Source organism: Apodemus sylvaticus, chromosome 5 (genome assembly GCF_947179515.1).
Source record: "Apodemus sylvaticus chromosome 5, mApoSyl1.1, whole genome shotgun sequence".
Taxonomy (NCBI): Eukaryota; Metazoa; Chordata; class Mammalia; order Rodentia; family Muridae; genus Apodemus; species Apodemus sylvaticus.
In genome coordinates this window covers 91,984,084-92,009,417 of record NC_067476.1, presented here as the reverse complement: position 1 = coordinate 92,009,417, position 25,334 = coordinate 91,984,084, and the positions used below count along the sequence as shown (strand labels likewise).

The 25,334-nt window shown below is 39.5% G+C and overlaps 1 protein-coding gene across 1 annotated transcript; it reads right to left on the bottom strand.

The window, feature by feature from the left end:
* Positions 1–8,182: 8,182 nt before the first annotated feature.
* Lin7c (lin-7 homolog C, crumbs cell polarity complex component) lies at positions 8,183–18,805 on the bottom strand. Its single transcript, XM_052183153.1, has 5 exons — positions 18,747–18,805; positions 15,180–15,298; positions 14,585–14,656; positions 12,572–12,781; positions 8,183–11,933 (listed from the first exon to the last, which is right to left on the bottom strand). Exons 1-5 carry the CDS (start codon positions 18,781–18,783, stop codon positions 11,778–11,780), a joined length of 594 nt encoding a protein of 197 aa, XP_052039113.1. The 5' UTR covers positions 18,784–18,805; the 3' UTR covers positions 8,183–11,777.
* Between the last annotated feature and the right edge of the window lie 6,529 nt (positions 18,806–25,334).

The following is a 25,334-nucleotide window of genomic DNA, read 5'->3' as shown; positions in this document are numbered from 1 at the left end:
CTGGGACTAAAGATGTGTGCCACCACTGCCTAGCTATTGAACTCTTACCTTTGGAAACTGACTACTGGGAGACAATGTAACATTTAGAAGGCTTTGCCTCAGTGCTGCCCTTCTTTTCTGGTGAGTTGAGATCAAACAATAAAAATGTGATGTCTAAGCAAACTTGTACTAAAGATTGTGTTGGAAAGCAAGACCAAAAGAAACCATTACAAGCGTCAAAAAAATCCCTCTTTCTCGAATGAATGGCTCAGGGATATTCTGAACACTGAGAGTCTGTGTTATCTTTTATTCAAAATGTACCCCAAATATGTTTACCTGATGTAACCTCATGGCCGTAAGAAACGGCTATTGAGTGGAAGTAAAAGCATAAGTATCAAACATCAGGTGAAGTTAGATGCTAAATATGTATATTATGCACACATGTGGATGTATCAGATACACATGCACACAAAGGCATGGTAAGCCATAATCAACTAAGAGAATATAGAAGATATAAAGTCTCGTCTTTCCTGAGCAGATAGCTAATATGCACCAGCTCTAACAGTTAAAGCTACAAAATAATCACTATTTGCATCATTTGCACGAATAGCAGTGGGGTTTCTGTGCTCTGACTCTTCATGTTTGCATGTAGGGCTTTGGAGTGGAAGCACTCTCACATGCACTAAAGCATGCAGTGCAGTCATGTCTGATGTCATTTGCTTTAGCATGTTCGTCCTTTGCTTCCATGTTTTGGTGTCCATAGCATGCTATTACTAAGAATGGAAACTTGTGTCTAATTTGGGAAGATGATTTAAAACAATGTACAATCAATGATGTGAGATTATTGACAAATTGAAAACAAACATCTTTTGAACCACATGTGTAGTTAAATCTGGTGTCATGGCTCTTCTGACAGGTGTGGAGCAATGGCTAGGGCTGGCTGGAATCAGTAAATACCATCCGTGGGAGGCATCCTGCTTAGGATGTGCAGGCTGGCTGTGAAGCCGTGGAAGGGCTGGCGGAAGGACATTCTTGGAGTCAGCCTGTTTTGTAACCATCAGTCCCTTCCTTAATCTCCTCGCCTGCTTGGATAACTCCAGGTGAGATGCCCTTTTGCTCTTTCCAAGACCTACAGTGATACCAAGTTCTAAAACATTCAGATCAATATCAAAAATATCCCCCCACTTACACCTATATCCCTAAACCTTTGTGAATCTGATCTTTCCCTCACCTTTCCTTCAGTTCTAACCCATGAGGAGAATGATCCTCCAGGGAATGGTTGAATTGTATAACAAACACATGTATGTCCTAAGTCTAAAGTATATAAGCTAGAGGTGAAAAACCCAGAAATTACGTGCCTAAGAACCTAGGCATTAAGAGAAGAACAAATGGGGAGAAATCAAGACAGGAAACCAGGGTAATTCTCACCTGGTCATGATGAGTTAGCACTCATTGGTTAAGACCAAAGCGCCAACTCTGTTTCATCATCAAATTGTGGGATTATTACTTTTTCTTCTTCCTCCTCCTCCTCCCACCCTTTTCCTCTTCTTTATTTTTGTTTTTCTCCTTTTAAAGAGTACTTTAAAAAACAATTAATTGTGTGATTGGGTGGCATGTATGTGCTACATACACTACTGTGTATGTGTGGAAGTCAGCTTGTGGGGTTCAGGTCTCTCCTTCCTCCGTGTGGGACTGAACTCAGCTTCTCGGCCTCACTAGCAAAGATCTTTACCTGCTGCTCCACCTTGATAGACTAAATTGGATACATTTCAGAATTCTGTAAAAGATTTCAACGCTTTACAAAGACCTTAGCATGAGACAATTATTTTACAGAAGTACATGTAAACTACATACACAAGAAAAAGCAGACTTTGGGGTGATGTGTTGATGGTAAAGCAGAGAAATGCCCTTTGAAGTTTTCCTTGTCTACATGAACAGGTATGGGAGGAAATATAGAAAAGGGGGAACTTTTACCTGAGCAGAAAATTTCAACAGAAACTAGAGGGAGGCCTTCATATTCTATGAATTGCCTTTCTTTTCCTAACCTGGATACTAAATATTTTTTAAAGATATGCACAAGAGTTAGGGTATGTGGCTCAGAGGTAGAGTATATGCTGGATGCGTCTGAGTCCTAGTTCTTAACACTGTGACAAGGACGATGATGATGAGGATGATGACAATGATGATGTGACAATGAGGAGGAGGAGGAGGAAGAGGAGGAAGAGAAAGATGATGACAATAATGGTGATAACCATCCTCCTTCTACTGAAGTTTTTAAACATGTCTTTAACTTTTCCATCTTTTTAAAAAAAAGTTTATTTATTTATATGAGTACACTGTAGTGGTTTTCAGATAGATACACCAGAAGAAGGCATTGGATCCTATTACAGATGGTTGTGAGCTACCATATGGTTGCTGGGACTTGAACTCAGGACCTCTGGAACAGTGCTCTTAACCACTGAGCCATCCCTGCAGCCCATCTTTAACTTTTGAAAGAAAACATCTGGATGCAATGCTTTCAGTTTTAAATTTTCCTTAAATGACTTAACTATTTTATGTATATGTGTATTTTGCCTGCTTGGTTCCCTTGATGGTCAGAAGAATTCATTGTATCCCCTGGAACTGGAGTTTCCTGATGGTTGTAAGCCACCACGAGGGTGCTGGGAACTGAGCATGGGTCCTTTGCAAGTACAGCAAGAGCTTTTAACTGCTGAGCCAACTCTCTAGTCCAGAGTAACTTAACTTCTTTATAAAGTATATTACCAACCCTAAATAGTAATCTGGTTTCTTTGAAAAATGGTAAAGCAAAAACAAAACAAAACCTTCTACTTCCCCACTCAAAAACCAACCAAACAAAAATAGAAACCAAAACACCAGGAAGATTTAGTCAATGCTACGGAATATTAGGATGTTTCAGGATGGATTTCTTGGGGGCCATGGCTCAGTATGTGATTTAAAATCTCAGTATGAGAGTTTTAAGTCTTTTATGTTTTGTTGTTGTCGTTGTTTGTTAACGACAACATTTGTACATTTGTGTTCCTTTTTTTTATCAGCTCTTCTGGACCAGGACTGACTCTGACCATTCCCTCTGTTTGGCCAGACATGATACAATTTATCTTTCCTGCTACCTCTCTCTTCCCAGGTCATGCTTAATATTAAACCATATAAGTCACTTTGAAGAGCAATAGAGAAAGCTAAAATTCTTTTTTTTTAAAGATTTATTTATTTATTATATGTAAGTACACTGTAGCTGTTTTCAGACACCCCAGAAGGAGTCAGATCTTGTTACGGATGGTTGTGAGCCACCATGTGGTTGCTGGGATTTGAACTCAGGACCTTCGGAAGAGCAGACAGTGCTCTTAACCGCTGAGCCATCTCTCCAGCCCAGAAAGCTAAAATTCTTATGAAACTGGAAGATGGGAGATGCTGAGCTGATAAGGAAACATTACAACAGCTTTCTTTGTTTACTCCTTCAAGTTTATAATAATGCATTATTTGCTGAATAATTTTAGATTTCTTTAAAGATTTTATTAATTTATGTATTTATAGATGTGTGTGTATGCGGGGTGTGTGTGTGTACATACATGGACATGCTGTGCTATGTATAGTATGAAAGATTGAGGACAGCTGATCAGACTCTTTGTACACCTTGTGAGTCTCTGGGATCAATCTCAGGTTAAGGTATTGGCAAGAAGGCCCCTCTACCTTCTGAGACCCCTCTCTGGCTCTACCTTCCTTTAGGAGGACCTACTAAGTTTCTACTCTTCAGGATCAACTCTACTAAGGAGTTTTGGTTGACACAGCTCTGTCTATACAGAAGTCACCCGGGGAGATTTTGAAAACAGAATTCACAGAGAACTCCATTGTTTTCATTAGAGTAGTTCAGAGATGGACCCTGGATTGTCAGTGTTTAAAAACTCCCAGTCTTGATGTAACCTCTTCCCCCAAATTATGGCCTCCTGCTAGAGAATGGTACAAGCAGGGTCTTCTTAGACACAAACCCTAATACAAGGTTACATGTGTGAAACATTGATTAAAGGAAACATCTATGTGGGGCTGGGGAGGGAGTAGACTGAGGCAGGCCAAGTCTGGGTGTTGAGCTAGTGGAAGGTCTGGTTCCAGGCAAGAAAGAGATGGAATGAAAAGGACTGAGAGACTAAGGGAGAAGCGTTTTGGAGTGCAATGCAGGCTTTGTGAAGCTAAGCAAGGACATCCGTGTCTCCAAACAAAATCCTTCATCAGGGAAGCCCCAATTTGTCCAGCAGCAGGTCTACCTTTCATGTCTTGGTCCCGGGATCAGTCCATAAAGCAACATTGGCCTGGAGGGGATAGAGTCCACCAGAGCTTATTAAGAACAGGTCAACTGTTCTTAATCCTCTATAAATGGTTTCATTTTTTTCTCTAATTTTTATAGGAAATAAAAGATGTTAGATAAATTTAGTGTCATGAAAGCAAATTAATCCTAACCATTCAAATGGCCTTTGGCTTATTTAAAAGAAGTTGCTGTGAGCCTCTAAATTATTCTTCCCATTTTCATGGAACTTGGATAAAGATAATCAAAGTCAAAGAAAATAATGTTTTTGCAATTAACATTGTTCAGTTACAAAACTGTTGCTATATATATAAGACTAAGACTATAGATATTTACCTCCATTGAAATTTCCTAAAGGTTTGCTTACTTTTAGGTTATTAGGAAGTATTTTTTGTCTACATTTGAAAAAGCTTTCATCTTTAAAAAAATCATTTTCAATTTTAGCACATTTCTAAGGACAAACTTCATTAGTTTGTAAGCTGTAAATTCTAGAATGGAAACAATGGCACTTTGGTTCCATCTTGTGGTAAAATCAGAGACTGCCATCCCTAAATTATGACTAAGTTAGTGACTAGCTCCCTATTTATGGAAGGTGGTGCTTTGGTGCCACCTCGTGGTAAAATTAGAGACCGCCATCCCTAAAATAGATCCTATTTATAAAATAGATCCCTATATATAAAGATGATAAAACTAAAGTGTACACATTACACTGATTTTTCATTTGATTTGGAAATAAATTTCCTGAATTCTTTCTTCTACAATGTTTTTGTAAAGGTGACCAACCCTGGCTCACTAAAAACAAGCAAAAACAATAACAACAACAACAACAGGGGAGGCTTCCACTATCCTGCAACAACAACAACAACAACAACAACAACAACAACATAGGGGAGGGCTTCCACTATCCTGCCTTCATTTCTATCATGCTAAGACTGGAAATTGCAAGGGCCTGAGGAGCCCTAATGTTTACGTAATAGGATTTTTTTTTTTTTTTTTTTTTTTAGAAAAGTAACATACTTCCCAGTAAATGTCTATATTTTCAATTGCATACAAAATTACACATATGGGTGGGTACTACTCCAAGTCTATCATAAGATCTCAATTTCACAAACAAGAACCAACCAACTAGAAGAACAAAATGTGTTACTGCCTCCTTATCCTCATCAGATTCAAAGGAAATATTTGTATTATGAAATAATCATTTCATTTCTTGTTTTTTTTTTTAATTTGGTTTTTCCAAGACAGGGTTTCTCTGTGTAGCCCTGGCTAGCCTGGAACTCACTCTGTAGACCAGGCTGGCCTCGAACTCAGAAATTCCACCTGCCTCTGCCTCCCAAGTGCTGGGATTACAGGCGTGCACCACCACCGCCTGGCAATAATCATTGTATTTTAAAGTTCCATATCTACCTACGTCTACAACAAAGGCTTGACACTGTACTTTACTGGGGACTCAGCACACTGCTAGACTATTTGAATAGTATGTGCGAAGTTCAACTCACTCTGCAGAAAGTATTTATTTTGTCTCTTAGATATTCTACTTTTTACTAAAATGAACAAAACCATTTCTGTGTTCCTTTACCTAGCCACTAGATTTGAACTCTACCTTAGTGGTGACCTCGGTGTTCCTTCTGCCAGAAGCACTCCCTGAGAGGATCTGACTGGAGAGGGCTGTGGTCTACAGAAGCCTGGCTGATTTTGAAGGCCATTTCTTTTCCAAGCTTAAAGTATAGATAGGCCTGCCTATGCCTTTTTTTTTTTAAACCATAACTTTTTAAATTTTTCTTTAAGATTTATTTATTTGTTTATTTATTTATTTATTATGTGAGTTCAGTTCTCCTTGGACACAGCAGAGGAAGGCATTGGATCCCCTTACAGATGGTTGTGAGCCACCATTTGGTTGCTGGGAATTGAACTCAGGACCTCTGGAAAAACAGCCTGTGCTCTTAACCACTGAGTCTTCTCTCCAGCCCCTGCCTGTTTTAACAGAAATGTGAACCCAAGCCAGGCATGGTGGCCTGTGCAGTAATCCCTTGCAATGAACCAAATGTCAGCCTAGACTACAAAATGAGCCCTTACTTCAGAACAAACAACCCAGCCTAAATGTGGATTGTGTAGTAGCAGTATGGACTGCAGCCCTGGATTAAGCAGGACTCCTAAGGCTTTGCTCTTGACACTTGAGCAGGCTGCAATATAGTTCTGGCTGAACCACTGCTTTCCAACAGGCAGATGGATCTCAGGGACCTGCAAAATCAGCATACCTCTGACCAAAGACAAACTCATTCCAGCTAGAGAAAGGGCTGCTGGAGATGTAGAGACCTCCTTCAAACTAAAGACAGTGCCAACTCTAACCCCTTAACTGGTTAAGCCCTGGTGATAATAGACTAAAACATGGAAAGCTATGCTCTGTGGAATGGATGAGCCCGGACAAGTCACTCTTACAGTGCTCTGTAACAGAACAAGGTCTGTGACAGTGCTGCAAGTGTGGTATCTCACCACAGAAAACGGGAACCAGCAAGCCCCTGGCTCGCGAATGTCAGGCCTCTCATCCTCACACTATTTCTACTGTAATCTTCATTACACATGGAAGAAGCCACACTGAATTCTGGTTCAGGGATGGATTCTGGTGATGACACCATCAGTGTGAATTCTTTTTAATAAAAGTGTACTGCACAAACTATTGTGAGCTGGTTGGATGAACAAAGGTTAAGATGGCAGCTGTTTCTTCATGCTGAAGGGTGCTGTGCACACTGCCATCCTTGCCTCTGCTATTAGCTACAGGCAAACTTATACCTTCTGCCACATGCAGAACCTCCTAGATCCCTGCCTGTGTTGTCTGGGTTCAAATCTCTGATGAGGATTTCAGCCACCTTCAATTTCTCCCATTAACTTGATTACTTTTGGACAGACCTAACTCCATTTAAGGTCAGGGATTAGGATTCCATAACTTTGTGAAGGGACATAAGACACACCACAATTACAAGGTAAAGGTCAGGTCACATCTAAACTCTAGGCTTTTTGTGTGTATGTATATATTTATCTATATCTATAGATATATCTATAGATAGATACTCATGTAATCTATTATACACATCAGTTATATTTCTGGCTTTAGAAATATTTAAATTTAATATATACTTATATATTTTAAAAGCCAGAAATATAATTTCCGTGTTTTCAGAATACATTTTCCCAAAGACTCATAGATGCTTTTGTTGCATCCTGGCTATTTTTTTTCCAAGACAATTTTTGGGGAGTGGGTTTCTGGGAATCAAATTCAGGACCTCGAGTATGGTAGGACAGGCACTCTACCTCACCCTGACACCCTCTTCCCCAAGTCTTCCCCACCCACACAATGTACTGTTTATAAAGCTAGAGCTAAGTCACTCTCCTTACAAGCTGCCTTCTCACTTTGTACTATAACTAAACTTACATTGCAACAAATTTCATTCTGAGTATGGCCTCACCCCTCAAAAGTGCCACTAATTTTAACAGTTGGCAGCTGACATTTTGTATATGTATTTATCTATACATACTGGTCATAGTACAACTTCCAAGAGAAGCTCTCTCCTCTTAAGCCCTGGTGGCATTTGTCTTGTCTTGGTGAGGCTTCCACCAATTACTTCTTTTGCTAATAGGGTCCTACAGCTTCTTTATATGTGGGGACTACACAGCCAGTCCTTGCAGGCAGCCTAAAAAGCTTTAGAGATGACAGCACAGGCACACTGACTACAGATGGTACAAAGCTCTGCAGGGCATTCTACCAGGACAGAGGAGCACTTGCCTAAAGTTCACAGCAAGGATGGCAAAGAGGAGGAGTTAAAGAAGGGAGCTGGACATCAGTCTCTGCCATCCATCATGTCGCATTACCTCTTGAAATAACAGAAGAGAAAGTTTTGTTTAGTTATATTTTATGAAAGGCAAACAAAATACAGAAATCTGAAATTTCATGTCAAGACCCACCATGGATTTTGCTTTTTACTCTATGTGAAGGTTATTTTACACACAGCGTTCAGAAATACATCTATTTGTAGTTGTATCAGTTTTGTCAAATGCAAAGGACACACACGACTCATACAAATGTATTTTAAATAAGCCTTAGCATCAGAATTCAACTGCTAAATGATTCATATATTGAAAAAGCACTGTTTCACATTCCAAATAATTTTCTCAAACTAAAGAGTACAAGTGTATCAAATCTCTACCAATAGTTTTAAAAATCATGTCCAGTTACAAATTAGTTTAAAACCTCTTGAAAATTAATAATCAAATGACTTTCCCCTACTATGTAACTCTTAGTACTTCAACAACCTTTGAAGAAACATTACTCAAACATTTTGGAGGATTAAAAACTACAAAATGAGATTGTTGCCAGAACAATGAACTGTAAGTTAGAAAATGCAGACATTTATTCAGGAGGTACAATTACTAGAGTTCTTATATATATATATATATATATCAATAATCATTCCACAATATAATCACATGAACTCTGTTAAGTCTATACCAAGTCATGCTGATGCTTTCCAGGTTAGCCATAACCACATCTTCTATTAAATTCTATTCATTTTAACTGAAAACAAAGTACTTGAGCAAAATGCCTTAAACTTTTACAACAGGAAGATGATCTTATGAAGTGATACCCTAAATAACAGAAGGGCATCCGTGTAGTAGTGCAGTAACAGTGAAGCAGCCATAGCTACACGGCCCAGACTGTCCTCAGTGCTTTCACATCCGCAATACTTAAACATGCTCTTCAAATAATAACCTTTACAGTTTTTTTTAAAAGGTGAAGGGGACAGGAGAAAACATTAAGATTTCACAACTGAATTACTGGTAAGTTTTATTTAAAAAACAAAACAAAAGAAAACCCCAGTAGACTGTAATTATTTTGTTTAATAAGGAATGCCAAATACGTCTTAAGTCCATAAAGAGGTACTAAGAAACAGAAGCAATCGTTAAGTAGCTTTGGATTAGATGTACTTCCAAACAGAGTCTGGTACAATCGGAAATCCATGAGCGAGTGCTTCTGAAGCCTGGGTATGCAGAATGGGCCTCTAAAGACAATAGAGGGCAGACTCCATAAACACCTCATATGAAGTTTCAATAATAAAGAAATTATTTTAAATTAGTTGTATGGGAAGAGACTTAGGTGAATTTTAAGATCTGCAGGGCACTCTGACATGCAGCTAAGGTCAAGAATCACCAAGTCAACTCATTTTAAAATGTTTAAGAAAATAAATGGAGAACTGGGGCTAAGGGAACTTTACATTTGTAACTTACAAGTCAAACAAACACCCTTTATATATTTACGCCTAGCTTTATTCACAAGTCATCCATATATTAATTACAATTCTACAATTCGTTCACGTCCTCAGTACACAAGAAGACTACTGTACACTTGCCAATGACTTTTCCTATGGTCAATATTTAAACCTCTGAGACAGGAGAATCACATCAATGAAAGCAATGTTGCTACTCATGCTCAGCAGGACCAAGAACAGCTATTTGGCTCCTTTAAGTTGTTTTTAAGAATTATAAATAGGTGTCAGCCCACACAAAGAACAGACTGTGAGTTACTGAAGAAGAAAAAAAAAGCTTTTTCAACATATTTAGGGAAAAAAAAGTAACTTGGCTGAAATTCTGCGACAGCTGAAAACATAGAACCAGGAGGCTGTAATCATAAGGGAACGCTGACGCGTCCTCAGGAGCAACTGCAGCCACAGTAGCTACACTAAGACAAGGGCTCCGTGGGGCTTCCTAGCCCCGGGATGCAGAAAGGCGAGCATAGCAATAATGGTACTGTTCTAGATGCACCAACACTTTTCTGTAATATAGAGTTTTAAAACAATTACCTCTAATAATTGTACAATTAAATTAAAATACGTCATACTATTCTATACTACTTTGGTCTCAACATTTTAAAAACACATGAGCTAATTTTGAAAATATACAATTCAACAAGATCCTATCAATGTCAAGCACATCTTGTAATGGACTAAAGACATTCAACCATGCACAATCCAGTGTTCAATTCCGAAATGATAAATAACATGTTGATTGACTTTTACTCTGAAAATCACTGAAAATTGCAGTAATCTTGTAAGACTCACAGTGTTAACACACATGCAGAAAAACATACACACTTCCATTCTTCCTGAAGGAATGTTACAAAATGCCCATTTTTAAAAAATAAAGGTAATAGTCGTAATAATGACAAATTCCTACATTTTCAACCCATTGGTTTCTTTTTAACATCATCACTTACACCCTTTACTATAATCTGTTCCTATAATCTGTGACTGAAAATTAATCACTTTGATTTCAGCTTTTAGTACACCATAGTCACCATCATGTATCAATAGCTGCCTTTTAGGAAGACCATGCCATCCAGTGGACAATTGGTAAAAAGTATTGTTCCAAATTCCCATCCCTATTTCAATCAAGCTATAAGTCGTTCTGAGTCCCTCTCACTGTGAAACATATGAAACCGCCTGTTTCTGTATCTCAGCCAATGTTTCCTGCCCTTTGTGGGACCTGGAGCCAGGAGACTGGAATGCATGGAGCTCCAGGCTCCGGAAGGTGGAGTCGGGACCTTGTCTTACTTCCATCTCCCCAGCACAGACTGACTGACTCATCTCTAGGAGCCAAAGAACCAAATCATGAGAAATATATTTAGATACAAATGAATAGCATAAAAAATTTGACAAGTTGAAATCTGAGCTTGTTTGCATGTATAATTTATGACATACTGTTAGATATAAATAAAGGATTTAATCGGTAACGCTAATAACCAAATTAGATCCTCTCGCCTCACTGCTTAAATATTATGAAATACATACTTTAGCAATGATTGCTTCAGTGTTTAAAAACTTTTATAAATCAGTATAAATGAATACATTATACATTGTTTAAATAAAATAAAAAGGTTCCATGAGAGCTATGATTTACCACTGATTATAGATATGTTATGTTCCAAGTACAAAATGCAGCAGCGGTGCCAATACTCATGACGAGATAAACTGCCACAAGTCAGACTGCTATGTTTCATTTCTTGGAAAAATGAAGAGAAATTTCACAAAGAAATTGCGGTAAGCAAAAGGAATATTGGAGAGCTGTTATTTGTAAATAAGTTGCCAAATAAAGAAAACCTCTTTTTAAAAAAAGATTAAGAATGTAAAAGTACATTTTAATATTAAAAAAGCATTATTAAAAATCTATAACAACTTTGTGACAAAATCTGTGTTTGAAAAAGGCCTGTAAAAACAGCAGGACAGAACTGCCCTCACCAACTTTGACTTTTTCTCATGAGAAAAAAAGTATATGCTTCTCTACAACCGTAAGTGATGCTAAAACAGGCATTTATAAAATGGCAAGAAGAGGTCACAGAAGTTTCTGGTGTTTTACAATCACTGGCATCGAGGCCATCAGTAGGTCACAAGTAAAACTTCCTAGCTAAAAGCAGAAGGAGCATGAAGTTTTTAAATGATTAGGTCTGCTGTCTGCGTTTGGCTGATCTCATTTTCTCAAAGCGGGACTCCATCTCCTCCAGGACCTTCGGTGTGTAGCGCACGACTAATTTAACCTTCCCCTGGGCTGCCTTCAGCAGCTCTACAGCTTTCTCATGGTGCTCTCCTTCCACGCTCTGAAAAAGGCACACAGAGATCTTACATTAACATTTAGGTTCACGGTCTAACCTGTGAAAACATCTAATACACAATGAAGTACAAATGGTCAACGGTCCATCGCCTCAGCACTATACAACTGACACTCTTCCTCTACCTCTTTAATCAATGTGAACTCTTATGAGACACATTTGTGTACACTCTAAGAATAACATAAGAATAACAAATACAGCAATACTCATGCCTTACTATTGTACCAGGCCAGGAGTAAATCAAGTAATTGCCATTGTAAACAAGTAATAAGAGTATTTCTGACTTAAATACACAGGTTTACAGCACTGCGCCTTAACCTTGGACTGCCCTACAGCCACACTGAAACTGCTTTGGGGTGTGACTCAATGTAAGAAGCACCCAGTACACACATGATCCTGAGTTTGCTCCTCTGCTCGACAAAAGCTCCACTGTCATCACAAAAATCAAAGCAATCACACAGCACCATGCTGAGCAGTACCACCTGGGCTTCTCTCAAGGGACTTTAAAAATTAATCTCAAAAGTTTTCCTGATTCAATCTTCTGATTTGATTGTTCCAGTGCACCCTCAAGTGGCTACAATGCATTACTGCAAATAGCAAATTATAGAAATACAACTGATCTTTACCACTCCATTAACAGAAAGTAGCTGATCTCCTCGTTTGAGGCCTCCATGTCTGTCAGCAATTCCACCTGGAATTATCCGTGATATATAGATTGGTGAGTTTTGTTCTTTGCCCCCCATGATATTGAATCCAAGGCCCTCTTCTGTTTTGGGTAGCTCAACAACTCGGGGATGAGAGTGTCCTTCACTGGCAGCAAATGCAGCAACAGTAGCCTGGAAGAAAAATGCATACACCAAAGAATAGTTTTAAGGTATTGGGTTTGAATCCAGAGACTCAGACATGCTAAAGATGTACATTGCTCTATATTCCTAGCCTATGAGAGCCTTTTTAGGAGACATAGCTTTTCATGTGTGAGCTTCTACTACTTACTGGGTAAGTCAAACAGTTTGTAGGAAATAGCAATTGAAAGTGATACTCATTATGTAGATAGAAAGTACGCTTCAGATCACCATTAGTTTGTCCAGAACTCAGAAATATGCTGTTGTACATGCACAGGGACAGTCAAGGCTTGCCAAGCAGACAGATGTATAGATATTAAGAGGGGAAGCTCTCCCTGAGATGCCAACAGCACTGAGCTTCAAAGCAAATACACTGGTTTCCTTAGGGGCAAGACACAACCTACCTATGTAGATGAGTTCTTATATCAAGTAGTTTTGGCTAGCATATTGTTTGTACCAAATAGTAAACAATGAAAATATCAAGAAGTGACTCAATAAGGAAAAGGAAGGAGAAATGGAACCCATAGAAATGCTTTCTGTTGCTTCAGATAAGTATCTAGTTACAACTAAAAAGAAAAAGGAAAAGATGAAACAGAGCTATGTCTAATTATATTCTAACACAGGTTTATATTCTGTTTCCTTTTGCTTTTAAAGGTCCCGTTTTCATTATGGATGCTGGATGGAAGAACGAAAATGAGAAGAAGGGGGGGGGGGGGAAGACCCAACACCAACTATCTCTGAAATACTGAAAAAAAGCTAAGGCTCACAGGCTTTGCAAACTTCAAGATCTATACAAGTCAGAGATAACCAAGTGTCCTTTTGGGGTCGGGGGAAAGCAAGCAGGCAGTTTTGTGGCACAGGCGAGCTTTAAACTCTTCATCTACATGCCTCAGTCTCATGTGCCGAGGTCACAGGGATACTGCTAAAACTTCAAAAAATGATTCTCTTTTCCTTCTGGAGACAGTCTCATTTAGCCCAGGCTGTCACCAAACATGTTAAAGACCCAAGAACAACCTTAAATGTGTGTCTCTTCTGCCTCCACTTCCCAAACGATGGGATTCTAGGCATATGCCATCAATTCCAGTTTTATGCGGTGCTAGGAATAGATGGAACTCAAAGACTTGTGCATGCTAGGCAGGCATTCTATAACTGAACTATACCTACACACTATCCCAAACAAAAGTTCCTCTAAATGGATTTAGAGACTTTGACAAAGGAAACCTATACACTTAAGTACTTGTATTACTTACTGAAGACTCTAGCAATTCTCTTCATGAACCAGTGGCTAGCAGTAATAGCCTGCTACTAACTCTTAAGCACATGTGGTACACATTTAGCTCAGGATCTCAGGTTATTTGAAGAAAACTAAGTTGGTACAAGACAGCACACAAGCATGCCATCTACAGCCCTGAGGAGGTAGCCTAGATCCAACACTGTCCCGTATGGGCAAGGCCAAAGTCAAGGGAAAATCCAAGCGAAATGTGAGGGCTTCTCCCACAGTCCCGAGAATTACCATTCACTCATAATTGTGTGGTGGAAGGAAAGAAGTTTGATTCTGATGCTTCCTCTTCAACAAGAAAGTCACTCCATCGATTATGAAATTAATGTTATAACCGCACTATGTGCATAGTACTCTGAATACAATTATATGAAGCATGGTATACACACTATTGTATTTTCAATGTATTATCTAAACAGTATCACAAAATATCTTATCTAAACCCAATAAACACTCCTATTTCTATTTTTAGCTCTAGCTTTTGGAGTTCCACTTTTGATAACTGACAATCCCTTTACCTTTGCAGTTGCATTGGCTCTCACTTCAGGGCTACTGCTGATGTCCACAGTCTCATAAACGTGTTCGTATACCTGCAAAACACAAGGTTTTCATCATACTTAAAATTTGGACTATATGTCTGAGTTCTCTGCAAAGTTAATATGTTAAAATTTCCAAAAAACCATTATTTGTCCTTCTAAAATATAATGCTTTCTATTAGAAATTTCAAAGAAAATCCTTTCGTTGTTGGTGGTAGGATATTGAACCTAGAATTTTGCGTACGTTAGACAAGCTCTAAGCTATAACCCCAGCTAAAAATCCCAAAGAAAAACAAATAAATGAGAGAGAAAGAATACGAGTTCTAATGTTTTCTTCCTTCCTTCATATCTCTCCCTTATTTCAGGCAGGTTGGTCTATAACTATGTAGCCCAAGCCCATAGCTGGCCTGTATGTAACTCCTGGAATTTCTCCTGCCTCACCTTCCTGAGTATTGGGATTACTGGAGCGCATTGCCATGTCTGGTGCTTTATTCTCTACAATATTTCTGACCCAAATTTCAGTGTATTTCTGTAGCTAAGTAACTCAAAATCGGAGCTAATATCCATGTTGCCTCACCTCTCGCACAGCATTGCAGAACTCACTCTGAAGGACTCTCTGCAAAGCCTGAAGCTTCTGTGGTGGCACCTCTCCACTCCTCTGCAATTTCTCCAACAACTCGATTGCTCTGCAGATATCTGCAGGGAAACAAAACACAAGTGAGAATTTTTGCTAAAGATTCTCCTCATTACTTTAGAGCTTTATAGCAGCCAAGGTTAATCCAAAGGCTCATCAGGTATGGTCCCCAATATGAATAATCTTCCCCTCAGAGGCTGAGGCAGGACGATCACTACCTGTTAAGGCCACTTGGGGCTTCAATACTGCCTCAAAAACAAAGCAAAACAACCAAAAGGGGAGAGGGGAGGCAAAAACCAAACCAATACAAACCAAAGAAACCCAACCAACCAACCAACCAACCAACCAACCAAAACAACAACATCAAAAACAAACCCCCAAATTCTCCAAAGATGAAGAATAAACAGAAAGGGAAATCTTTAGATAAGAAAAGCTAACAGTATTATCAGGAATTATTTAGTCATTAAAAATTTCCCTAATCATCTCATTTGTAACCAAAGCAGCCAAAAAAAAAACCCAAAACAAAACAAACAAAAACCAAAACCAAACCAAGAGACCATGTGTTAGTGATATCACTGTTGACTTCCTGAAGGGAAACATGGAGATTGTTCAGTAACATGTGGAAATGCAACTAGCTGAGAGGGTTGCTAACAGTTTTTATTCAGACATGTTCAGATAGGGTTTAAAAAACAGAAAGGGGGGAAAAAAGTTATATCAACCTGGTTCTAATGCTTGTGGGTGACCTCAGGTAAGATTCCTGGCCTGTTTTATGGTCTTTCACTATAAAATAGCAATAATAGTGCCTTTCTCATATGGGAAAAAAAGGAAATAAAAAGCCTTCACAAGAACAGACGTTATGTCTCATTGGTATGGATTAATTTTAAGAAATATTAAAGCATTAGGGGTTAAACAGATGGTTTAGCACTTCCTGAATCCCAGCACCCACTTGGACATCTCACAATCACCTAAACATCCAGTTTAGGGATCTGACATCCTCTTCTGCCTGTCCCCTGGCTCCCAACACATATAACTTAAAAAGAAAAAAACTATTAAAAATTACACATACACACTCACTTAGCATATTAGATAACTGTCATTAAGAATGTAAAAAAAATGTGAACAAAGAGCTTTAATGTTATAACATTATTATCACAACCTCTGTTCTGAATTTTTTTCCCTAAGCTTTTTCTGAACCCCAGCTTCAGTATATTCTTACTGCTAATTAACAGTCATTTCAGTATATTTTGTGTTCATTTACTTTCAAAGGATACCTTTGGGTTCTATAGAGAGTCAATATACTATCCTATATATTCTAATCCTTGCATACTTTGACTTAAGTGGAGGAAGTTTTTGATTTCATGCTATGTTAAAGAATCAGGCATTTACTTCATATATTTAACCCCTAATGCTTTAATATTTCTTAAAATTAATCCATATCAATGAGACATAACATCTGTGCTTATGAAGGCTTTTTATTTCCTTTTCTTTTTCCCATATGAGAAAGGCACTATTATTGCTATTTTATAGTGAAAGACCATAAAACAGGCCAGGAATCTTACCTGAGGTCACCCACAAGCATTAGAAGTTAGGACTTTGCATTTGTTTATGAAAAAGTTCAAATAAACTTAGTAGAGAACAAAAAGTTGATCAGCTTTAGATAACAGAAGTTTAAACTGCTATTAATCAGTTAATCAAACAGACCACCTTTCCTGATTTCCCACCACCAGAATGGCTAGCAAATGTTGTTTTACCAGTTGTTGATTTACAAAGTTACAATACATAATCTACATTACAATCCTACATATAGGGCTGGGAAAACAGCTCACTGGTAGAGTGCTCCCGTAGTCTACCAGGCTCTCAACTCAAAACAACAAGGTGGAAAGAAAGAAAAGGGAAGAGGAGACCAGGAAAGGGTGAGAGAAGGGAGGCCAGCCAGTCAACACTTAGAAATGAGTTAAAAACTCTATACCAAATATATGCTCATTAAGTTTGTACACCAGTGAATTATGCTTTGATAATTTAGAAGCAAAACAGGAACTTGGTCATATGTACTGGTATTTTACTGTAGAACTGTACTGTGGAACTCTTGAGAATATGTTAGCTCTGTTGGAATTCTCAGAGTCAGACGACACCAACTGACTTGCTTATCCTGCTAACTGGCAAAAACTAACTAGTACCTACCAATATTTTGAACTTTCTACTGTCTAGCTGAAAAACTTTGTAACAGCAAGGAGCAAATGTGCTTCATTTAAAAATACAAAAGAACACCATCTTGTTTGAAACTTCCAATTCTTCTGGTTAACTCCAACGGATTTGTTCCAGTTTACAAGGCACACTGGCACTGAAGTACTGGAGGAGAAAATGACAGAGCTATAAACCCACTTTAGTCTTTCCCAAGCTACCCTGTCAGAAACAAGCTCATTTATTTAAAAAGAAAAGGCTTCCACAGTCACTACAATAAAAAGCAAACAGAAAAAAAGCACAGTCTGTGTGGCACAAGGAAAGAGGTTCTATTATGTACACAAGTTTTAAAATTATTTCCTTCTAGGACAATATTAATGTTGAGACTATAGTTGTGAATACTAACATAAGCAAAGCAATGTCAAACTCCATTCCAAGCTTGTTTTGCCCACAGTACCCAAACTGCTTAACCCGTACTTCCTGATTGCTATGATTACCAACTGTAAAAAGTTTGTTCCAGTTGTCTGAAATTTAACTTGGGCAGAACGGAGTACAATATTGGAAATCTGCAACTGGACCCTGGTAGAGTATTTTCACAGGCTTCTTTCTCTTCAGTAGGGTTTATTTTTCTTGGCTGTTGGCTCTAAGAAGCAACCAACCAACCGGGTTTCTAATTGTAGGGTTTATAAGTAAGGAATACCATAGTACTTAAAAGGGACTTACAATCAAACCACTACTACTCCACCTAGTTATGTAATCTCCTTCCCAAGATCAAGTCAGTTGGATTTTTTTTTTTAAGCATCCTCTCCGTGAGACTGGAGGGGTGCGAAAGCTAGGAAAAAGCAACTCAAAGCCCAGAGGTTGTGGTCAAAGTAATGAAGGAGTCTGAGTTTTAAATGGGGGCGAGGGAGTGGCTGCGGGAATGTGCCTGTGTCCGCCAAGTGTAAGAACAAGGCCAAGAGGCCACACTAATCTGTTCATGCACAGGGGCAATGACCATAGACAGCACCAAGCAGCGTGTGTGGCCTTTGCTTTTAGGGCTTAGGAAGCTGAAAGCCGATTCTGCAGTGCGCATCCAGGGAGTGCCTGTGCCTACAGGCGTGGGCAGGTCGCAGAACCGAGCTGTGCCCACCGTCAGCGTGAACGGCCGGGTCTGGCGTTTCAAACGCCACCCAGCGCCACCCGCGAGCAGCGCCCAGCGCGGAGGCCGAGGAGGGGTTCCGAGTATCAGTGTCGCGGCCACCACGTCTCCGCTCCGGCCCGCTGGCAAAGCGGGTCCTAGTATCGACCTGCCCCACCCACTGCGGCCGCGAGACCCGCCGCACTCACCCCTCTCCAGCCGGACAGGTTCTCCCAGCGCCGCCATCTTATCTTCGGCCGTGCGGACCCACAGGAAATGACGACAGAGGGGCCGCGGTGGACCCGGCCGAGAAACCGGAAGGGCGAGGATGATAGTAACGCGAGAACTAGAGGGACGCGGTTAACTACGCGGAGCGGTACCGGGGGTGCTTTGCGGCCGAGGGGTGGCCTCCTTTGTGAGTCTGTGCTCATCCACTTCCAACAACCTGAGGTTGAAAAGAATCGATGTCCTTACTGTCCCCTGCCTCGGGGAAGTCCTGTCGTCAGTTCCAGGCCTTACTTGATGGACGGCAGCCCCTGACCTTGGATTTGCACTCTAATCGCCTAGGCTGGCTTCCCCATGTCTCTTATAAATTTTTAATATCCTAGCTTGATCTAATTTTAAAAATCTACAATTCGAATTTCCCTAAAATTCTGTTTGAGCAGACCGGTGTAAAATACAAAACAATTGGGAAGAGAAGATGGCTTTGATTTACCACAAAGTATCGCTTTTAGTTAGCCAATTCAAAATCTGTGAAGTACCAGCGTAGAATTGGTTTTATACGGACACTTTGTAATTTGTAAGATTTTTTTTTTATGTGTATGGGTGGTTTTCCCTCAAGTATATCTGCACCATTTACATGCCCAGTGATATGCAGAGGCCACAAGAGGGCATCAATTCCCCTGGAACTGGAGTTAGAGATGGTTGTGACCTGCCCTGTGGGTGCTAGGAATCTAACCCCAGGTCCCCTGTACTCCTAACAGTATCATCTCCAGATCCTCACAGGGCCACTCTTGAAAACTTTGTGGACACAAATCTTTTTAGTCACAAATTTAGAGGAAATATTTTTTGTGAAACTTGGATTTGGGTAGCAAAGACCATAGTCTGTGTGTGTTAAGTTCTTAACACCTCCATGACAGAATTGTTTTAATAACTGGCTGTAGGCAATCCACTCTTTCCATTGAACTGCAGTTTTCTACATGTTATTATTAGATAGAGTTAACTGAATTCCACCACTGGGCAGTAGTCTTCAAGCTTCCTCATACTCCATACAAATTACATAGGTTTTCTTTGTTGACAGGAACTATTCTTATGAGCTGGGGTTATATATTACTTCAAGCCTGCAGACTTGTACAAGCTACACAGATCTCCTACTGAGCTACATCTTCTGTCCTCTGCTCCTTCAGAGTAGTCTTTTCCATGTCTTTGATGATGAACTCATAATCATCATAAAATCCCAGAATTCCAGGTTTAAGTAGAAGACCATAAAATTTTCCAGAGAATAAAAGGTCACCTTCTAAGGACTATAAATTGAAACAGGATGTATTTTCATTAACACAACTGGAAGGACTCTGCAAGCTATAAAACTGTTACAGAAAATTCTCAAACTAGAATTCTCTCCTTGTTTTCTAGAGCTTCCATTGCAAAGTATAACAAGCAGAATATCTTAAAACCACAAATATTTGTCTCACAGATCTGAAAGCTAGAAGTCAGGAATAAAAGTACTATGTTCGTTCCAAGTCTACAGGAACCCTTCCTTGTCTCTGCCTGGCTTTCTAGAAGTTTCCTAGAAGTCTCTGGTGTTCCTGACTTGTGTTACGCAGTGTCTTAGTTAGGGTTTTACTGCTGTGAACAGACACCATGACCAAGGCAAGTCTTATAAAGACAACATTTAATTGGGGCTGGCTTACTGGTTCAGAGGTTCAATCCATTATTGTCAAGACAAGAGCATGGCAGCATCCAGGCAGGCATGGTGCAGGAGGAGCTGAGAGTTCAACATCTTCCTCTCAAGGCTGCAAGAGGAAGACTGACTGCCAGACACCTAGATAGCCCACATCCACAGTGACACACCTACTTCAACAAGGCCACACCTACTCCAACAGGGCCACACCTTCTAATAGTGCCACTTCCTGGGTGGAACATTGGCAAACTGTCACACTCAGTCTTTGTTTTCATAGTTACATAGCATTTTCTTAGAAGAAGACCAGTCCTATTGGACCTGGGGCCTACTCTAATCCAGTATGACCTCAGGCTCAGTTACTGCTTAAGTAGTGTGCTATTACCACTACATTATGATTCTCAGGTATATGTGGGTTTTTTTTTTTTTAAAAGGGAAGAAGCCAATTTTTTCTTTCTTTCTTTTTTTTTTTTTTTTTTGGTTTTTTGAGACAGGGTTTCTCTGTATAGCCCTGGCTGTCCTGGAACTCACTCTGTAGACCAGGCTGGCCTCGAACTCAGAAATCTGCCTGCCTCTGTCTCCCAAGTGCTGGGATTAAAGGCATGGGCCACCACTGCCTGGCTGGAAGGAGCCAATTTATTAAACTGATAAAACTATCAGAAGTGATACTAAAAGATGTTTTAGGGGCATGGGCATAGCTCAGTGGTTGAATATTTGTCTAGCATGTCTGGCACCCTGGGTTAATCCCTAGCACCACAATTTCATACTAAACATATAAATTCTTTTAAAAACTTGCTTTCCATACATACTTTCTCAAAAGCAACTAGAAAACATGCTTTCAGAATCAGGAAGTTATATTGCTGATGTAGATCAGTGGCAGAGCAGTCACCTCAAATATACCTGGTCTCAGAATTCAGCCCTCAACAAACAGAGAACCAATGTAAGTTAAGATGATGCTTGTTTTATTAGTACCTCTAGAGAAACAGAACCAATAGAATGTGTACACTCACATGTGTATTCAAGCATGAAACACAGACTTACTGTAAAGATTACTTCAAGTGATCATGAAAGATAAGGCATCTCATGCTCTGTGGCCTTCAAGATGGAAACATGGGAAACAAGATAGTAATAGTTTCAGTACAAAGTCAAAGATTAAAAAAAAAAAAAAACCAAAACAAGCAAGTTAATGGCATTAGTCCTAGTCTGTGTTTGGAGATCCTGTGGTCAGAACTACTAGGCTAACAGCAGAAGATACATGGCTCAGCTTAATGAGGAAGAAGTCTGCTTTTGTATGATCTTCTGTAGTATCTAGGTCATCAAAGGATGGATTGCATGATGACCACCCACATTTCTTCTTTTTTTAAATAGTTATCTTTAATCTTTTTTTACAGTACTGTCTTTATCCCCCTCCCGGTCCACGCTCTGACAGTTCCTCATCCCATTTCTCTTCCCTTCCCCCACCCCTCCATCCCCCACCTCACCCCCACCCCACCCTGCTAGACCTCTCCACTCCCTGGGGCCTCAGGTCTCTCAAGGGTTAGGTACATCTTCTCTCACTGAGGCCAGACCAGGCAATCCTCTGGTGTGTATCTGTCGGGGGGGGGCTTGGACCAGCTGCCTGATTGGTGGCTCAGTGTCTGAGAGATTTCAGGGGTCCAAGTTAGTTGAGACAGCTGGTCTACCTATGGGATCGCCTTCCTCCTCAGCTTCTTTCGGCATTTCCCTATTCAACCACAGGGGTCCCCTGCTTCAGACCATTGGTTGGGTGTAAGTATTTGCTTCTGTCTCTTTCAGATGCTTGTTGGGCCTCTCAGAGGACAGCCATGCTAGGCTCCTATCTGTAAGCACACCATGGCACCTGTAATAGTGTCAGGCCCTGAAGTCTCTTTATTGCTCAGGGGAGGATTCTACCTAAGCCAACTCAATAAAATCATACAGAAAATAAGCCAAGGTGTTGCAGAAACCGCATCCTGATTTCTGTGCATGATGCAGCCTTGGGCACTTGGTCTTCCCAAGTGAAATTGTGAGCAAGAGGATCCACTGAAACTGGATGGCAGTTGGCTAATAAAAGTTCATTAAGACATAACATGGCAGAACAGCAGAGCACAGGTAAAAATTTTCTTCTGTTGCAGGGAATCTGAGACTCTTCTGACATCTCTGGGCCCTAGGCATGCATATGGTGCGAATATATACTTGCAGGTAGAACATTCATACACATAAAATAAATCTTCAAACCTCAAAAACACAAAGTTACAGCCCTTCTGTCTGAGTCTTCAAAGTGCTAGGAATGCAGGCACATGCCACTACAAAACACTCTACCAAATGAAAGACAAAAGCAATACTATTAAGGTGAAACATTTTTTCTTGGGATCTAAGTTGTGTTAGTCTCAGATTTTCAATTTGAAATAACAACTCTTGGTTAAAGGTTTTTTGAAAAGGTGTAGGAGACCTACATTACAAACACTATTTGAATGCTCAGCACAGACAATAGGGCCAGTAAGATGGTAGTAGGTAGGCAGGACAAAGATGCTTGCAGCCAAATCTGAAGACCTGAGTTCAATCCCTGAAATGTACAGTTTAAGGGAAGAACTAACTCCCAAAAGTTGTTTCTGAGCCCCACACATATATACATATGCCCTCCCAAAGTAAACAATTGAAGAAAGAAAAGATACACAGAGGCTTGGAGGATTCAAAGATCAGATAATTTTCATTTGTTAGATTTATAAAACTTCATCATTTGGTATTTAAATCCCTATAGGGATTATAGCTATAGGAACTCAATGGATTGAGCTCCTTTGAACCTAGTTAACTGTGACAGAGTTGAGGTTGATGACACAGGGTTAAGTTTGTGGGCAGAACATCTTCTAGATGTGATTAGTGTACAGAAGGCAATGTATTTAGCATGCTCAGTATAACATTATATAACACTTGGAGAAAACTTCCTAATTCCATAGATGTAGCATCCCAAATTATGAAAAAGTAAGGGCCTACATGTCAAAGGCTCTGTTTTCCAGTCAAAGCTAGACTATCATGGGATTGTGTAGTCTTTTTTGTTTGTTTGTTTGTTCATTTGTTTTTTGTTTTTGCTTATTGTTTGATTTTGTTTTTTGAGACAGGGTTTCTCTATGTAGCCCTGGAGTTCCTGGAACTTACTCTATAGACCAGGCTGGACTTGAACTCAGATATCCTCTTGCCTCTGCCTCTCAAGTGCTGGGATTCAGGTGTCCACCACCATTGCTTGGCTCTGTGTGTTTTTTTGATATGTTTCCTCAATTATCAAGAATATTGAGGAAGACATGACAACAAATGAAAATTACTTGATACATAAAATATAGCAACTAATATAAGCATGTATTTAAATATATATTCCTTAAAACTTTGTGAATTTAATAAATCAGAACCTCTAGGAAAGTCTCAAGTAATATACATTTTTCTATGTATAAATTTATTATTGAGTAGCTGCTGAGAATTGAACAAAGTCCCTATTTGTGGTAACAGTGCTGGAATCAACATTTATAAAACTCTCAGGGGTTCTAACACAGCCAGACTGACTCAGTGAACTCTATTTGAAGTTCAAAAGATTTATTTCTACGGCCTTTTCCAACTACATTATTTTCCTCTACTAAAGCACAGGGCAAATTATCAAGAGAATTACTATAATCATAAAAAGAATATTCTTGTATAAAGGGCAGCATGTCCAGCTGATTTTAAAATTAGTTTTAAAGTATTTGAGGTATAGGTAAAGAAGAGTTTTAGGAACGGCTTCTCAGAGGGATACGTATGATTCAAGCTGACTAACCAACCACCCATTTGTCCTCAACATAGAAAATAAGAGAACATGCTATCGTGTAATGAAAGATCCCTTCTGTAATGGGCAGCTCCAGCAGAGTTGGGGGAGACCTGGAGAGTACAAGTTCACAGAAGACGTAGGTCAGTGTCCTGTATCTCAGAGGCAACCCTGAGCCTGAATGAGAGAGTATCTTCAACTCTTACGCCTCTGCTAGACTGTGAAACCCTCTAATCAAGACATTTTATTCCTGTGGAAGGGGTCCTCTTCTCTGGTTGCCATTCCTTGACACTTCCTGCCATAGAGATGAAAGGAAACTTCAAAATTAGAAAGAAGGAAAGTCTGTGTCTAGGCAAATCTAGGGAAAGCTAAATTATGCAAATGTAGTTTTGTGTAACAAATGAGTTCTAAATAAACTGCCAGACCCATGAAAACTTTTTTTTTTTAAAGCAAAAGATTGTAATCACATCGGTATAACCACGGGGGAGTCCGTAGGTAAACCTGCAGATAGAATGTCGGGGGAAAGGAGGAGAATGAAACAAAACATGAAATAAGAGGTTCTAATGCTTGACTACTTTATTGCCTGGGATCTGTGCAGAAATAGGTATTACTATATGAAAGTCAAATTGAAGAGGATTTTTGATAGTGCAATTAAAATTTCAACCTACATTTTTTCCCCAACAGAGTTTATATGGTATTCATTCCTTAGAAAAGTAAAACCTTGGGCAAATATCTTCCCTTACACAATGCAAATTAATGATAGGGTCAAATGTAAAATAGTTGGCATTTAAAATGAATTAAGTGTTCTGGGAATGTAGCTCAGTTTGCCTAGCAGGAAAGAAGTCCTGGATTTCCAGTACTACATAAACCAAGAGTGTTGTTCCATTCCCTTAATCTCAGCACTTGGGGTTAGAAGCAGGATAATCAGAATTTGTTTATTTGTGGCTATGAATTGAATTTGAGGCCATCTTGGACTACATGAGACCTTGTCTCTAAACAAGCAGAGAATGTAGTTAATATATTGCAGTGATTTAGACAAAGAACTTTAGATAGAACACTTAATTCATCAATTAAACTTGTGAGTATGGAGATGTCCCTTCAATTTTTGAAGGA